This window comes from Micromys minutus (genome assembly GCF_963924665.1).
Source record: "Micromys minutus genome assembly, chromosome: X".
Classification (NCBI taxonomy): Eukaryota; Metazoa; Chordata; class Mammalia; order Rodentia; family Muridae; genus Micromys; species Micromys minutus.
In genome coordinates this window covers 80,268,085-80,282,714 of record NC_137970.1, presented here as the reverse complement: position 1 = coordinate 80,282,714, position 14,630 = coordinate 80,268,085, and the positions used below count along the sequence as shown (strand labels likewise).

General features: G+C 39.4%; 2 protein-coding genes and 1 pseudogene across 4 annotated transcripts in view; 1 reads left to right on the top strand and 2 right to left on the bottom strand.

The window, feature by feature from the left end:
• The window catches only part of ATG4A (autophagy related 4A cysteine peptidase), a 51,177-nt gene extending 47,816 nt beyond the window's left edge, over positions 1 to 3,361 (bottom strand). The window contains exon 1 of the mRNA XM_080909620.1: positions 3,315 to 3,361. Coding sequence (XP_080765746.1) covers positions 3,315 to 3,324 — 10 coding nt within the window. The 5' untranslated portion in view covers positions 3,325 to 3,361. The remainder of the gene's footprint in view (positions 1 to 3,314) is intronic.
• A 251-nt stretch (positions 3,362 to 3,612) lies between these two features.
• Positions 3,613 to 13,312, top strand: PSMD10 (proteasome 26S subunit, non-ATPase 10). Of its 2 annotated transcripts, none has more exons than XM_080909870.1 (5): positions 3,613 to 3,732; positions 6,741 to 6,839; positions 8,494 to 8,640; positions 8,730 to 8,896; positions 12,592 to 13,312. In XM_080909870.1, the coding sequence occupies exons 1-5, from the start codon at positions 3,619 to 3,621 to the stop codon at positions 12,758 to 12,760; spliced, it is 696 nt and encodes a 231-aa protein (XP_080765996.1). In that variant the 5' UTR covers positions 3,613 to 3,618; the 3' UTR covers positions 12,761 to 13,312. The 2 variants fall into 2 exon arrangements, with proteins under 2 accessions (XP_080765996.1, XP_080765997.1); XM_080909871.1 differs by having other exon boundaries at positions 8,730 to 8,817; positions 12,592 to 12,708.
• LOC308415800 (large ribosomal subunit protein eL8-like) lies at positions 9,584 to 10,390 on the bottom strand (annotated as a pseudogene). The gene has a single exon. The product of its transcript is annotated as a large ribosomal subunit protein eL8-like (transcript).
• Positions 13,313 to 14,630: the final 1,318 nt, after the last annotated feature.

Sequence of the window (14,630 nt, the reverse complement as noted above, 5' to 3'; positions counted from 1 at the left end):
ACAGCCAAAAGGCAGGGGGGAGATAAATTTGAATTTGTCAAATATCAAAATATGGGTGAGGCCTGGTGACTGGCTCCATGAAGAACATGTGGAAGCCTGTGCTACACAGTGACTTGCAGGCCTGCAGACGAGAATAAACTACATAATGAGACCTTGTCTTGAAAAAAAAAATCAAAACCTTTCCCTTCCAAACACATATGGTTGTGGCAAAGAAAAAGCTGAGCACTGCGGCCCACACCCTGTAATGCAACTCCGGAGGCAGAAGCAGGAGAACTGCAAGTTCGAGACTAGCTTGCGATACACAGTCGGACCATATCTCCAAAACCAAAATAAAACAAACAAAAATAAAACAAAGCAAAGGGGGAAAAGACAAACTATGCATTGGAGGTATTTGCACATTATATATGTGACAGGGATTTGGATTTAGACTATGGAAACTGTTACAACTTATCAATTAAACAACAGCCTAATGTTAAAATAGAAAAAAAGAATAACCACAGAAGCAGATCTTTGTGTATAAAAGATACACCAACAGCTTATAACCATGTAAAAACATGTTTACTAGCCCTAGCCACTATGAAAATAAACATTGAAATTATAGTATTTCATAGCAATTTAAATGGCTATAGTTGTAAAGGGCAAGACACACAGCTAAAATTCCGGCATTTGGGAGGTTGAGGCAGGAGGCTTGTGAGTTTAAAGTCATCCTAGGCCTCATAAAAAGATTCTGGAAAAAAAAAAAAGAACAAGAAGAGCCCAGTAGTGAACAAATGTGCATAAGGATGTGCTGCAATGAGAAGCCTTATACACAGAATGCTTCAGCTGCTTTGGGAAAAAGTTGTGTAATTTCTTAAAGCGGTAAACATAAATTGTCCTATTACCCAAGAAATCCAGTTTCAGGTAACTACAACAAAAGAAGAAAACACATGTCCACATAAAGATGTACACATCATTTTCTAAACAGCATTAGTCATAATAGCCCACAACTGGGGGAAAAAAACACTACATTTCTATCAGTTTGTGAGTAGATACCAAAAATGTATTACCCATAAACTGTAATATTATTAGGCAACAAAAGTAAGTACTTGCATGCGCAACAATATGGTTATGTCTCAAAACTATTATGGTGAGTGAAAGAAACCAGACCCAAAAGACCACATATTACCTGATTTCATTTAAGCGTAATGTTCAGTATGGGCAAATTTATATAGACAAAGAGTACATTAGTGGCTGCTTGGGCAGGAGATGAAGGTGATCAGAAAATGGGTATAAGTTCTTACTAGGAGGATCAAAACATTCCACAACTGATTTGTTGTGATAGCTACATAAACCTGAAACCTTACTAATAATCTACTACTAATTGATTAATTTACTACTAATAAACTACTAATTGATTAATTACATATTTAAATAAGTGTATTTTATCGTATTTAGTTTAGCTTTGTTTTGTTTCAGTGCTGAGGCTTGAACCTAAGGCCTTGTGTAAGTGAGGCAAATGTTCTACTATTGGGTATCCCTAGCCCTAGCTGAATTTCATGGTACATAAGTTATTACAATCAAATTGTTAAAATAGGGAGAAAAGGTGAAACTAGGTGGAAAATATGTGGGAATTCTGTACTATCTTTGCAACATCTGTTTTGAGACAGGGTATTGTTATATGTATCCCTGGCTCTCCTAGAATCTGCTATGTAGATCAGGCTGGCCTCAAACTCAAAGATCTGCTTCTCAAGAACTAGGACTAAAGGTGTGAGTCACTACACCAGACTTTGCAACCTTTCTGTAAATCTAAGACCATTGTGAAAAAAAATGTTTACACTTCTTAAAATCAAAATCAGAATGTATGGCCTTTCAGATGGTTCCATAAGTAAGCCTGATAGTCTATGCTAAATCCCCAGACCCCGCACACTGGGAGGAGAGAATCAACTCCCAATAGTTGTTGTCTGACTTCCACAATCATTTATATACCGTGCATACAACCACACACACACACACACACACACACACACACACACACACATGGACACACACGGACACACACAATAAAATGCAACAAAATAATTAGTATTTAGAAAACTGTGTTCATGGATTATCAATATTTGGAAGTAACATTCTGTGTGAAAAAAATATTTTCAGAGTTTTCTATAGGTTAAAATAGATACAAATCTCATTAACCAAAGAACATTTGGAATCAATTTTGATGATAGAAAATAGTAACTCTAAACCTCAATTAAGCAAAACAGCACTTCCCTCAAAGAATTCTGTTCTTAATAGTATTTCTAGGTTAAAAATATATTTCACTGGGGGCTGGAAAGATGGATCAGGGACTAAGAGCACTGGTTGCTCTTCCAGAAGACCTGAGATTAATTCTCAGTACACACACGGCAACTCACAACTGTCTGTAACTCAGATCTCAGGGGATCCAACATTCACATGGTGTCCAGACACACATTTAGGCAGAAAACACATTCAAATAAAGTTTTTTTAAGCTAAAAGCATTATATATACATATATTCCACCATTATTATATCCCAAATTTTATCTACTAACATTTGTCACTTATCATCTGCCCTGCAAAGCCTAAAATACCTATGATCTGGCATTATACAAAAAGTTTGCTAAGTCTTGTTCTATACCATAACAAAGGAGCCAAACATAATCAGTCACTTTAAAAACTATGTTTAACATTTTTCTAATGTGTTTTTTGATGTGTTCTATAAAAGATAAGCCTTGCATCTCTTCCACAGCAACACTATTTAGAAATTCCCCTTTTAAAAAAATCCACATTGTTAGCTTAACGATCTAGCAAAGCCTCGATGTAATTGCCATTACCATGTTATTAAATTGACAACATTTAGGGATACCCTGGTATCCCTAAAGTGACCGCCGTTACTCACTGAGGTCTCTTAGGTATCGAGTGGCTCCTATGGCATCACACCCTGTCTTTAGCATCATTCTGGCACATCACCTCTGTATGGTGTCAGGTATAACCTGTGCTGTGGCAGAGCCCCACTCTGATGCCACTCTGTCAGGATGCCAGAGTAACAAGTCTGTGCTTCTTTCCACTCCTTGGACAGTGGCAGGGAGGGGGAGGGTAGCTACAGTCAATGGTTCAAGCTCAGAGGTAGTACTCTGCTCCAACTACGGTCCCTTCCGCCTGCCGCTGCAAGTGAGGGCCCCGAGGAACAAGATCTGTGGGATCCTAGAACTTTCTTGCCCTGCTACAGTTTCTATTTCATGTGGCCAACATATTGGCCCACCAGAGACCACCCACCGTAGCTTTTTCACGCAGTACTACCAGAAGCCGCTCCCATTACCTGACTCCATTCTCCAGCTGTCATCCTGGGCCAATTCCACCGGCAACTTGACTACGGCTTTCTCTAAGGATTCTGGGACTTGTAGTTCTGTATTGCTAGGACCCGGAACTGAGTAGCTTCCAAAGACGCCTCCAGGCCTGGAATTGCCTTTAAACTGCAACTCCCAGAAGCTCCAGGCTATGGGCGGGGCAACAAGAAAAACCGAGATCAGCGATTGGAGAACCTTTAGCTCTTTGATTGGTCGCCGGAACAGGAAATGCGAATGGGCGGGGCTTGAGTTTGTCGTTGGTCCTAGGAAGGCGAAATGGAGGGGTGTGTGTCTAACATAATGATCTGTAACCTGGCCTACAGCGGGAAACTGGATGAGTTGAAGGAGAGCATTTTGGCTGATAAATCTCTGGCTACTAGAACCGATCAGGTAAACAAGCCCGAGGGCCTGTCGCCTAGCAACGGGTGTCAGCGAAGCCCTACATGGCTTCCCAGTCTTAACTTGGTCTGAGGCCACTTCTGCGCTCCTCCCGCCCACTCCTCCCTCTTGTAGCCTTGGGTTATACCACAACTAGCTGCCCATCACAGACGTTTGGGAAGGATGGGGGCTAAGCTTGCTGAATTTCATATATTTCTAGAACATCCACTTCTTAGAAATTCCCAGAGTTAGGAAGAGAAAGCGTGACGGAGATCTGTGAAGAAAGCATGTTAGGTGGATTTTTCTTTAGTTGTAATTCTAGTCAGTAGACCACGTGAAACCAAATGCCCAGTGTGTGTGTGTGTGTGTGTGTGTGTGTGTGTGTGTGTGTGTGTGTGTGTGTGTGTAAAACAAGTATAAACGAAATAACGGCATATCTTATTTTTTAAATCCTCCAGAAAGAAGGTTACATATTCGTTTCAGGACATGGAAGGGGAAGACACGATAGGAACCCGTTGGGAAGGGCTTTGTTTAGAAGGGGAGGTTTATAATGTGAGGAAAGAATGGAATTCCATGTGGGGTGAGTGAACTGAGGCAAATGAGAGAAGTGTTACTGCTCTGACCAGCTAAGTCTCGTGCTTTGTCATAACTTTCCAAATCATAGGTTGCCTTCTGTGTTGATAGACAGGGTTAAACATTAGGAAGACTGTACATCATACTTCAAGACTTCCATGTTATCTTCTTTTAGCAGAGAACTCGAAAAGACTTTTTTTTCCTGGAATTTTCCTTTATTACTCAACAGGGGAATTCCTCTCTATTCACCATGTTTGCTTTTGTGATGGTCTGGAAATGTGGTTTAAATTTAATAAAATGAATTAAGACTTAATCCACTAAAAATAATGAGTCAATGACATAAAAGAGCAAGTTAACCAAGATTAAGAAGTTAAATACAACAACCAAATGCAATTAGTATGGGCCTTATTTGCATCCAGATTTACACCACCTGGAAACAGGCTTATAGGAGACTTGGTTTTAAGTGAATTACTATTTTTATTTTATGTAATTTTTGATATGATCCCCCTATGTAATCCAGGCTGGCCTTCCAGTCAAGATACTCCTATCCACCAGCCTTCCACGTTCCCGAAGCTTTGCATTCCCACCCATGACAAAGAGTTGAGGAATTGTTACTTTAAAAGGTCCAATGATGGCTTTGTGTTTGTTTGTTTTACAAAAGTACTTTTATTTTTTAGGTGCTGAAATAATTAGAGGTGAACAGTCATGACCTTTAGGATTCTGTTTTAAAGAAACCTCGGCAGGACTGAAGAGGTGGCTCAGTGGTTAAGAACACCTGCTTCCTTTTCCTTACAACTTCCTGGAACTCCCAGTTCCAGGGGGATCCAGTGCATCTGGCCTCCCCATGTCCATGTGGTCACATGATGCACACAATTAAAAGTAAAATAAAAAAAAATTAAAGAAAATTCAAGTAATAAAATATCTAGAAGTAAATATGATATGGTTTTTGTTGTTAAATCTAAGTAATAGGTACTAGATCTCTGTCACACCCCCTCTATTTTATGTGTATTTGAAATTTTCATAAAGTTGAACTGATGTCTGGGGACACTTACAGGAAAGGCCATGGGTGTCCGCAGCTGTGAGACCTCCAGCTAGCTCCCTTCCTGGGTACCAACGGCATCTCCTCCCAAGCAAGCAACTCCCTAAGTGTCACATTCAAGTTCATTTAAAGGCTGGGTCAGCACTCACACACTTGTACACACAAACAGTCTTATACATACACTCTCACACACTCATTCATACACTCACATTCACACACTCTTATCCACACAGGGACTTATACACACACTATTATACATACATTCTCATACACTCAATTCACATACTCACACTCTCATCCACACAGAGACTTGTACACACAAACAGTCTTATACATACACTCTCACACACTCATTCATACACTCACATTCACACACTCTTATCCACACAGGGACTTATACACACATTATTATACATACATTCTCATACACTCAATTCACATACTCACACTCTCATCCACACAGAGACTTGTACACACAAACACTCATACATACACTCTCATAACACTCATTCACAGACTCTCATGCACACAAAGAGTTGTACACACAAACACATATACATACACTCAAAACACTCATTCACACACTCGTATTTACACACACACAGTATACAAGCATGCATGCACTCCACACTCTATATTTCTCAAGAATAAGGACAGCAATAGGCACATCTAAGAACTCTTTAGAATCATGATTCTTAACTTTAAAAAAATTATTTTATTGCACTGATTCTGTGGGGTGTTATTATAAAATAATCTCAGCTATTTGTATAAACATTTCCCATTTTATTCTCTGTAACATGCATGTTTTCAGTGGATATATTGGCATATACCTGCAATACTAGCACATAGGAGAAGTATTCATGCTAATGTTGGTTACATAGCAAGCTCAAAAACAAAACAAAAATTCATATGTTCTCTCTAGAGCCTATTACTTGATGTCTGTTTGGTAATAGAGATTTCATAGGCATTTCAGAGCATGGGTAAATTACATGACCCGAGATAAGTTGCTTATGTGAAGTAGTCTTGGTTGCTTTATGTATAAAATGGGGGATAATAGGCACCATGTCGAATGGTGGGAGTCAAGAAATGATGATGCATATAAAGGTAGCACTGCTTCACAAGGGCATGCATAAGCTTTGTAAACAGCAAATCTCCATTTCTGCCCGAGTAGTGAAATCAATGTTTTCATCACTATCCTGCCCCGAATTCCTTATATTCGTGGATGTCATTCATCCCATGTTACTAATACCTTGGCCTCCCAGATGCTAGTAAGTAACATGGTTGAAGGTTACCTACCTGTTGACCTGGTGCTCTCCATTTCTTACTATAGGTTTACCAGCATCAGTATTGTTTCCGCCTATTTGTCTTCAACACTATTGACAGCTTCACTCCCCTGTTTCTCATATAGGACAGCAGAACAGCGTTGCACTGGGCATGCTCAGCTGGTCATACAGAAATTGTTGAATTCTTGCTGCAGCTTGGAGTGCCAGTGAATGATAAAGATGACGTGAGTACTAGGCAACATTGATAAGCTCTGGGTTATCTTTAGACTCCAGCATTTACTGAAGCCTGCCTATTAAGCTCATAAACAAAATTTTAGGGTTTATAAGTAGGAAATTACAATATGACCCTAGTGAATAGGTGTGGGGCTAGGGTTGCCATTCTTTTAGAGTGCTAATGAAACTATAATTCAGGGTGGAATACAGATCAGGGCTTATTACTATAAACGCTAGAAGACTAAACATTTTAATGTTGAAATTGTTAGTGAGTATTGCCAGAAAAATAAGGGCTTAGGTATATGTGTGTTACATGAAACATTTATTATAATGCTATTAGTTATATTAAAGTAAGATTTGTAGAAGCTGGAGAGATGTTTCAGTAGTTAAGAGTGCTTGCTGCTCTTGCAGAAGACCAAGATTTGGTTCCAGTAGCCATGTCGGGTGGCTCACACCTTCCTGTAGTTCCTGCTTCAGAGGAGCTGATACCCTATATTGGTCTATGTGCATATGTACATAAATAAAAGTAAATCCTATTTTTAAAAATCAGACTTACAGAAAACTTAGAAAGGAACCCGTTTTATAGGCACAGATTAATTTTCAGAGATATTTACTGAAATAATATTTATAAGCGAAAATAACAATTTTATGGAAAAGTTATTGGATAATGCAGAGTGTACATACTTTGTAAGTTAATATACAATCAGTCATTCCAAAGAATGATAGACAAATTCTCACAGTATAATGGTGAGTAGAAATTGAGGAAAACACACCTCACAGACCTTCATGTGCTCCGATTTTAGTTTTTATTTTTTAAAGGTATTGTATGGGAGAAAATGTATTCAAATTAGTTTAATATGCCATACCTGTGTTACAGGATTGTGGCTATTTTTGAATGACTTATTTTTTTTAAACGACTTTATTTTACAAAACAAAGATAAATGTACAGATTTTAAACATTTTTTTTGCTTAAAATTATACTTTTTTGTCAGTACTGTTTTTTCAGACATTAAAATAATTTTTCACATAAAACCATGTGAATATATTTTTTTTAGTCAGTACTTGATTTTTTTCAAGGGCCCGACAGTACGCATTGAAAACCCAATAGTTACAATAAGCGTAAAGTACATGCAAAACAAAACGAAACATGGAAACAGTCAAAGTCTTCTTGTTTGTAAATATATGTATTTTTTTTTGTTTTCTTTATTTCTTGGACTTCATACAGTCTGTGAGTTGTTTCTGGGGGAGTGCAAGCCTCTGGGGTTAGCATCCCACTATCAGTGACTGCATATTATGTCTGAATGACTTATTTTGTATTTAGTGATGCGCATGTATGAATGTATGCCATCTATGTGAGCTGCCCTTGGAGGCCAGAAGAGGGCACCAGATCCCCAGAGGCTGGAATTAGAGACCGCCGTGAGCTGTCTGAAGCAAACACTGGTACTTTGGAAGAGCAGTAAGTGCTCTTAACCACTGAGCCTTCAGTCCAGCTCATTTTATTCTTTACTTACATTTTTGTTTCCAATTTTTCCACAATGCTCAGTGTTGAGTTGGAGGAGAATATTGTTAAATTATTCACACAACTCTAAACCTTGAATAACTGTTAATGTTCATACTTCTGTCCCTCTTTTACCGTGGCTTCTGTAAAACCCACCTTATCTACAGGCAGGTTGGTCTCCTCTTCACATTGCTGCTTCTGCTGGTCGGGATGAGATCGTGAAAGCCCTTCTGGTCAAAGGAGCACAGGTGAATGCTGTCAATCAAAATGGCTGCACTCCCCTCCATTATGCAGCTTCGAAGAACAGGCATGAGGTATGTCTATCCCTGTGGCTGTTTCCTTTGAGTTTTAAACCCGAGCAGAACAACAGATTCTGGTATTGTTTTCTCGCTGTCCTTTCCAGATTGCTGTTATGTTACTAGAAGGTGGGGCTAATCCAGATGCTAAGGACCATTATGATGCTACAGCAATGCACCGGGCAGCAGCCAAGGGTAACTTGAAGATGGTTCATATCCTTCTGTTCTACAAAGCATCCACAAACATCCAAGATACTGAGGGTAACACTCCTCTGTAAGTGACAAGTAGCAATCATTTTCATTCTGATTATAAATGTAAATACATGCTGAGAGCAAAAGAAAACAAAACAAATTGAAAGGATACCAAAGCATGATGACAGTTATTAAAATTACTTATCATTTTACAACCCCCAAATTACTGATATTATCTTTAAGTATTTCCTTCCATTTGTTTATATGAAGATATGTGTATGTAGCATATAATAGCAAAAATGAGGTCATATTAGTAATTCTATATTTCAATATCATAGCACATCGTGAGCATTTTCCAATGTCATTAAATATATTTAAAACGTTTATGATGGCTGCTTACAATCCTATTTTATGGATGTGCCATGACTCAATCATTCCTAATATTGTTTATTTAAACATCTTTGATCTTTTGACTATTTTAACTAATGACACATTGACATAGACCAATGTATTTTGAAACCTTTGCCCATATTGTAAATTGTGAGCTTAGAGTCCTAGAAATCGAATGATTATTTCAACAAATGCACATATTTCAAGACAAATTGCTTCCAGAGGAGTTGTCCCATTGTTCCCTCCCAACAGTATCTTCTTAACAGTAGCTATTACCTCCCATCAGTACCAAAATTACCATCATATTGTATGAAAAGTGACATTGTTTTTGGAAGATAATTTTGTAATTATATTTATGTACATAAAACTTAGTGTACATTTAACCCAGTTTAGTGGCGAGTTCTTTAGCCTTTGCCTTTTCTGGCTTAGCAATGCGAGTCACAGACTTAGGACCCAGAATGTTGCCTCCCCAGTGGCGGTGGATCTCATCGTATCTGTCATTATAATTGGTCCTAATAGCTTCCACCAGCTTAGCCAGAGCACCCTTGTCTTCTGAGTTAACCGGTGTGAAGGCAACAGTGGGGCATGTCTTCCTATGGACCAGGCACCCCAGGCTGGTCGTTCCCCTGATAATGCAGTAGGGCACCCCCATTTTTTGACACAGGGCAGGCAGGAAAACCACCAGCTCAATGGGGTCTACAACACAGGCAGTCACCACCAGCTGAGCCTTCTTGTTCTCCACCAAGGTGGTGACTGTATTGACTCCTGCTCGGAGGACAGGTGGTCCTTTAGTTGGGGCATCGCCTTTGCAGAAGCTTTCTTCTCAGCACGGGCCAGCAGCCTTTGCTTCCTCTCTCGCTTTGTCTCTGGCCTGTACTTGTGGGCAAGCTTAAGCAGCCGAGTAGCTGTTTGCCTGTCCAGGGCCTGCGTGAACTGGTTAATGGCAGGAGGTACTTATAGAAGATGGCTGTTTCCCGCTGTAGTCTGATGTAGCCAAAACTTGTTAGATCTCTTTTGGGCTGGATATCCTGCCCAATGCCGAAGTTCTTGTGCCTTTTCTCAAACAGAGGATTGACCACCTTTTTGGCCTCCTGTTTCTCGATGACCACGGTGGCTGGTCCACCTTCTTCCCCTTGGCTTTCTTTCCTTTGGCATCTTGTTCTGCTGGAGAGAGAAAAGGTGACATTTCATGATTAAGATTTACATTTTTGTTACTGATTTTGAAATTTATTAATCCCTAAAATTATAAGTTTTTATAGTCTTTCCGTTCCCTTTTTGAAGAATTCATTCATTTTGCCAGAATTTTAAGTAGTCTTAACATAGTAAAAATAGGATTTATACCATATCAGTTGAATTTTTTTCTCATTTTGTCTCTTCATTCATGAGTTTTCAGCTATCAAAAATTATCAATTGCTATGTAGACAAACCTATAATTTCCATTACAACTAGAAAGCGTTCTCCAATCCTAAGACTCTTAAATTCACATAGGATTTATAGATGTGGATGACATGAAACCAACTTTTACCTTGATAGATTTTCTTTAACATACCTATTTTTCTCCTTTGTTGAATCTGAAATTCTGGGTCTTTTTTTTTTTTTTTTTTTTTTTTTGTAGTCCAGAATAAGGTACAGCCTTTTCCACTCTGACTTTAAGACAGCTTTTTCAGTTTTATTTTCGGGGACCGAGTTTAGTGGCACACACCTTTAATCCCAGCACTGGGGAAGCGGAGGATGGCAGATCTCTGAGTTTGAGCAGTCTGGTCAATATTACAGGATAGCCAGGGCTCCATAATAAGATCCTGTTTACAAAACCAAACAACCTGGCCAGTTGTGGTGTTGTATGCCTTTAATTCTAGCACTTGGGAGGCCAAGAGACAGACAGAACACAAGGCTAGCCTGGTCTGCATAGCAAGCTCTTGTGATAGCCAAGGACAGATAGGGAGATCCTGACTTTTAAAAATCAGTATTTTTTTAACTGAAAATAGATTCCTCTATCATGCAATACATCCCACCTTCAGTTTTTTTCTCCCCTTCCCCCACCTCCTCCCCTCCTCCAACCTCCTCTCCTCCTCCCCACCTCCCCACCTCCATCTTCCCCAGATTCACCCCACCTCCGGTCCTCTTCAGAAAAGAGCAGGCCTCCATGAGACAATAGCCAAACAGGATAAAATAAGATACACTAAGTCAAGGTGAAAAGCCTCATTTTGAGACTGAATAAGGCAAACCATTAGGAGGGAAAGAGTCCCAAAAGCAGGCAAAAGAGTCTGAGATACCCCCACTCCCACTGTTGGGAGTCCAGTGGAAACCCTGAGGTAAACCACCACAGCATGTATGCAGAGGGCCTGGTACAGACCTTTGCAGGCCCTATAGTTGCCACTTGAGTCTCTGGGATCCCATATGTGCCCTGCTTATGTGCCCTGCTTGTTGATTCAGAGGGCCATGTCCTGGTGTCCTCCATCCCCTCTGACTCCTAGAGTTTTTCCTACTGTCTTTTGCAAACTTTCCCCATCTCCAGGGGAGAAACCCTATGGAGACCAAGAAAAGTATTATCTTCTTATTCTTTAAAAAAATCTTTCTTATAGGCCCATGTAACTTTTAAAAATGAATATTCTAACTTATTTCCCCATGACTCAATCACGTTTGTCCGGAAATCATGTAGGGATTTATAGGGCCCTTGGGAGAAAGCAGAATTTAGGACTCAGTGGATACTAGTCTTCAGTATAGATGCTGCCATTTTCAACTGCATTAACTTCAAATCTTAAGAAACTTAACTTCCCCCCCCCCATAATTTCCTCCTCTGTACTAATATAGTAACAGTTTCTCCCTCAGTAAATTGCTGTGAGGTTTAATTAAAATGCTGTGTAAAGTGCCTAATAGTTTGCCTGTCCAACGGTCTAAGTGACTGGCAGAGGTTGGTTTCTTTCCTCGCTGTGACAACTTTTACTGTAAAACAGTGCTAATTGTACCATAATTTGTCAATCAATGAGGATCAAGTCTTTTCAGTTGTTTTTCTGCACGTTCCATGGCTTGTTATGGAGGCAGGATTTAAATTGAAACATCTCTCAATTCTAACCCTGAGTTATTACTACATGATGTATTTGGAGTAAATTACCATTAAGTTCTGTTGAAAGTGGTAATTGTGCCTTAGGCTAGCATTTATGAGCTAATCATCTGTCTGAATAGGACCAGGATTATGATTTATGATCTGGTATTGCTTTGCTATTCTAGTTAACTTTAATTTACAATCTTTCTCATGCCAACTGATTTCTCTGATCAGATAACTTTCCAGTATTACCCCTGTCCAGTGATAAGCATCTCTGAGTGGAAACTCTAACCATTCTGTAGAAGCGGTGGTGGCTAATTCATCTTTGTTATCCCCAATTTCAGACACTTAGCCTGTGATGAGGAGAGAGTGGAAGAAGCAAAATTGCTGGTGACCCAAGGAGCAAGTATTTACATTGAGAATAAAGAAGAAAAGACGCCCCTGCAAGTAGCCAAAGGGGGCCTGGGTTTAATACTCAAGAGAATTGTAGAAAGTGAAGCAGCTTCTATGTAGTCTGAATGTTTTACTGTCCTCACTGTCCTGGGAACTGTGGTACTGCTCACAAGGCATCTTGTATACATGAAAACATTTTCTCACCTTCATAGTTTGATAACATGTTGTATTGCTCCTCCTAAAGTACCTATTCTACACCTACTACCCACTTTCCAGGCAAAACTGATGAGCTTGTTCTACTGATGGCATTCATTAAATCTTGATTACTTTGGAGTGAGTGGCTGTGGCTGTCCTGTCTTGAGCGTCTTTCCATGCACCTACTGACCGGCTGAGGAACAGAATATTCCAGAAACGTTCAAAACTGGCCCTCCAGTTGGGCCAGGTGGTTCAAGGGAGCTTCTGTACAGTCAAAACAAATCCTGCCCTGTTTTTCAAGTCAAGAGGCCTATGCCAAATATTTCTCTTTTTCAACTACAAGGTTAATTTATTTTTGTTACAGGAGGAAGTTCTATATTTTAGAGGAGCAAATTTTAAGTTGAATTGTATGTTCTTAAAATAATGAACAAGAGCCTATATGCCCAAGCACCTTTGTAACTAGCCATTTTCCTCTAAAATAAGACGTATCATTTTTTTTAAAAAAAATGATATTAAAAGTGTCAATTTTGACTCACCTTGTGTTGAAAAGAATTGTCAAACCTACTAAAGAGATGTATAACAAAATTATATTTTGATTTGTATTTCAAGTATTACAAATAATAAACTGTTGAACGAATCTCCCAATTTCTCATTCAAGTCAGTTACACATTCACTTAAAATCTTGAGCTAAGATTTATTTCTCAGTTTGAAATAGTTCTGAAGTCAATAAAATTAATGACGCTTGAACTGCAACTAAAATCCATCAAGAATAGTAATCTTTTGAATGGTCAAGTTAATGTAGAGTGTAGGGAAGTTAATAATTATTAACTTGAACTCTATTCAGAGAAGCATTTTATTTGATTAGTAGTCAGCAAATGTAGTCTAAATGACTCTTCAAATTAATTTTAGTTTCAGTTTTGTGCCTGCAATCATTGCTTGAAAGATGTGATGCAAGTATATCCAAACACTTTCTTTAACCTGGGGTTAGAGTGCTAAATGCCCCGTAATTAAAATGAGTTCTGTACATATGAGCTGCATCATTGTTAAACAAAATTTTGGGCACAAATATTCTGAGTTCTAGTCTTTATTAGGCTGAATCAGAAGTATTTTATGAAAGAAACATTTGGTAAGGAATTATTTATTGCTAGTGTTTTATTTTTCCTCCCCAATATTCTCCTGTTCTCTTCTTCTGAAAATAAAAAGGGAGGTTCCTATGGGTACTAACCTGCCCAGCATATCAAGTTGCAGTAGGACTAGGCACATCCTCTACAAGTGTGACTCGTCAAGGCAGCCCAGCTAGGGGAAAGGGATCTAGAGACTGGCGACAGTCAGAGTCAGCCCCTGTTCCTGCTTTTAGGGGTCCCACATGAAGCTACACAACTGCAGCACATGTGCAGTGGGCCTAGGTCAGTCTCATGTAGGCTCTGTGGCCCCCTCCGGGCCCAGGTTATTTGATTCTGCATATTTTCTTAACCTCTATGACTCCTTCAGTCCTTCCTCTCCTTCCTCCACAGAATTTCCCAGGCTCTGCCTAATGTTTGGCTGTGGGTCACTGCATCTGTTTCTGTCAGTTGCTGGATGAAGCCTTTCAGAGGACAGTCTTGCTAGGCTCCTGTTTGGAAGTATAGCAGAATATCATTAATAGTATCAGGGGTGAGCTCCCTCTCATGGCAGGGGTCTCAAGCTGGGCCAGTGATTAGTTGGCCATTCTCCCAGTTTCCATTCCATCTTCACCATTGCACATCTTGTTGGCAGGAGAAACTGTGTCTAAGATTTTGTGTCTGGGCCAGTGCCC

What these genes read in the sequence shown, in the direction of transcription:
- PSMD10 (XM_080909870.1), top strand. Translation starts at nt 3,619, where the DNA reads ATGGAGGGGTGTGTGTCTAACATAATGATCTGTAACCTGGCCTACAGC. An exon ending in TGGCTACTAGAACCGATCAG is followed by an intron (nt 3,733 to 6,740) that starts GTAAACAAGCCC and finishes TTTCTCATATAG; the next exon opens with GACAGCAGAACAGCGTTGCA. An exon ending in ACTGAGGGTAACACTCCTCT is followed by an intron (nt 8,897 to 12,591) that starts GTAAGTGACAAG and finishes CCCCAATTTCAG; the next exon opens with ACACTTAGCCTGTGATGAGG.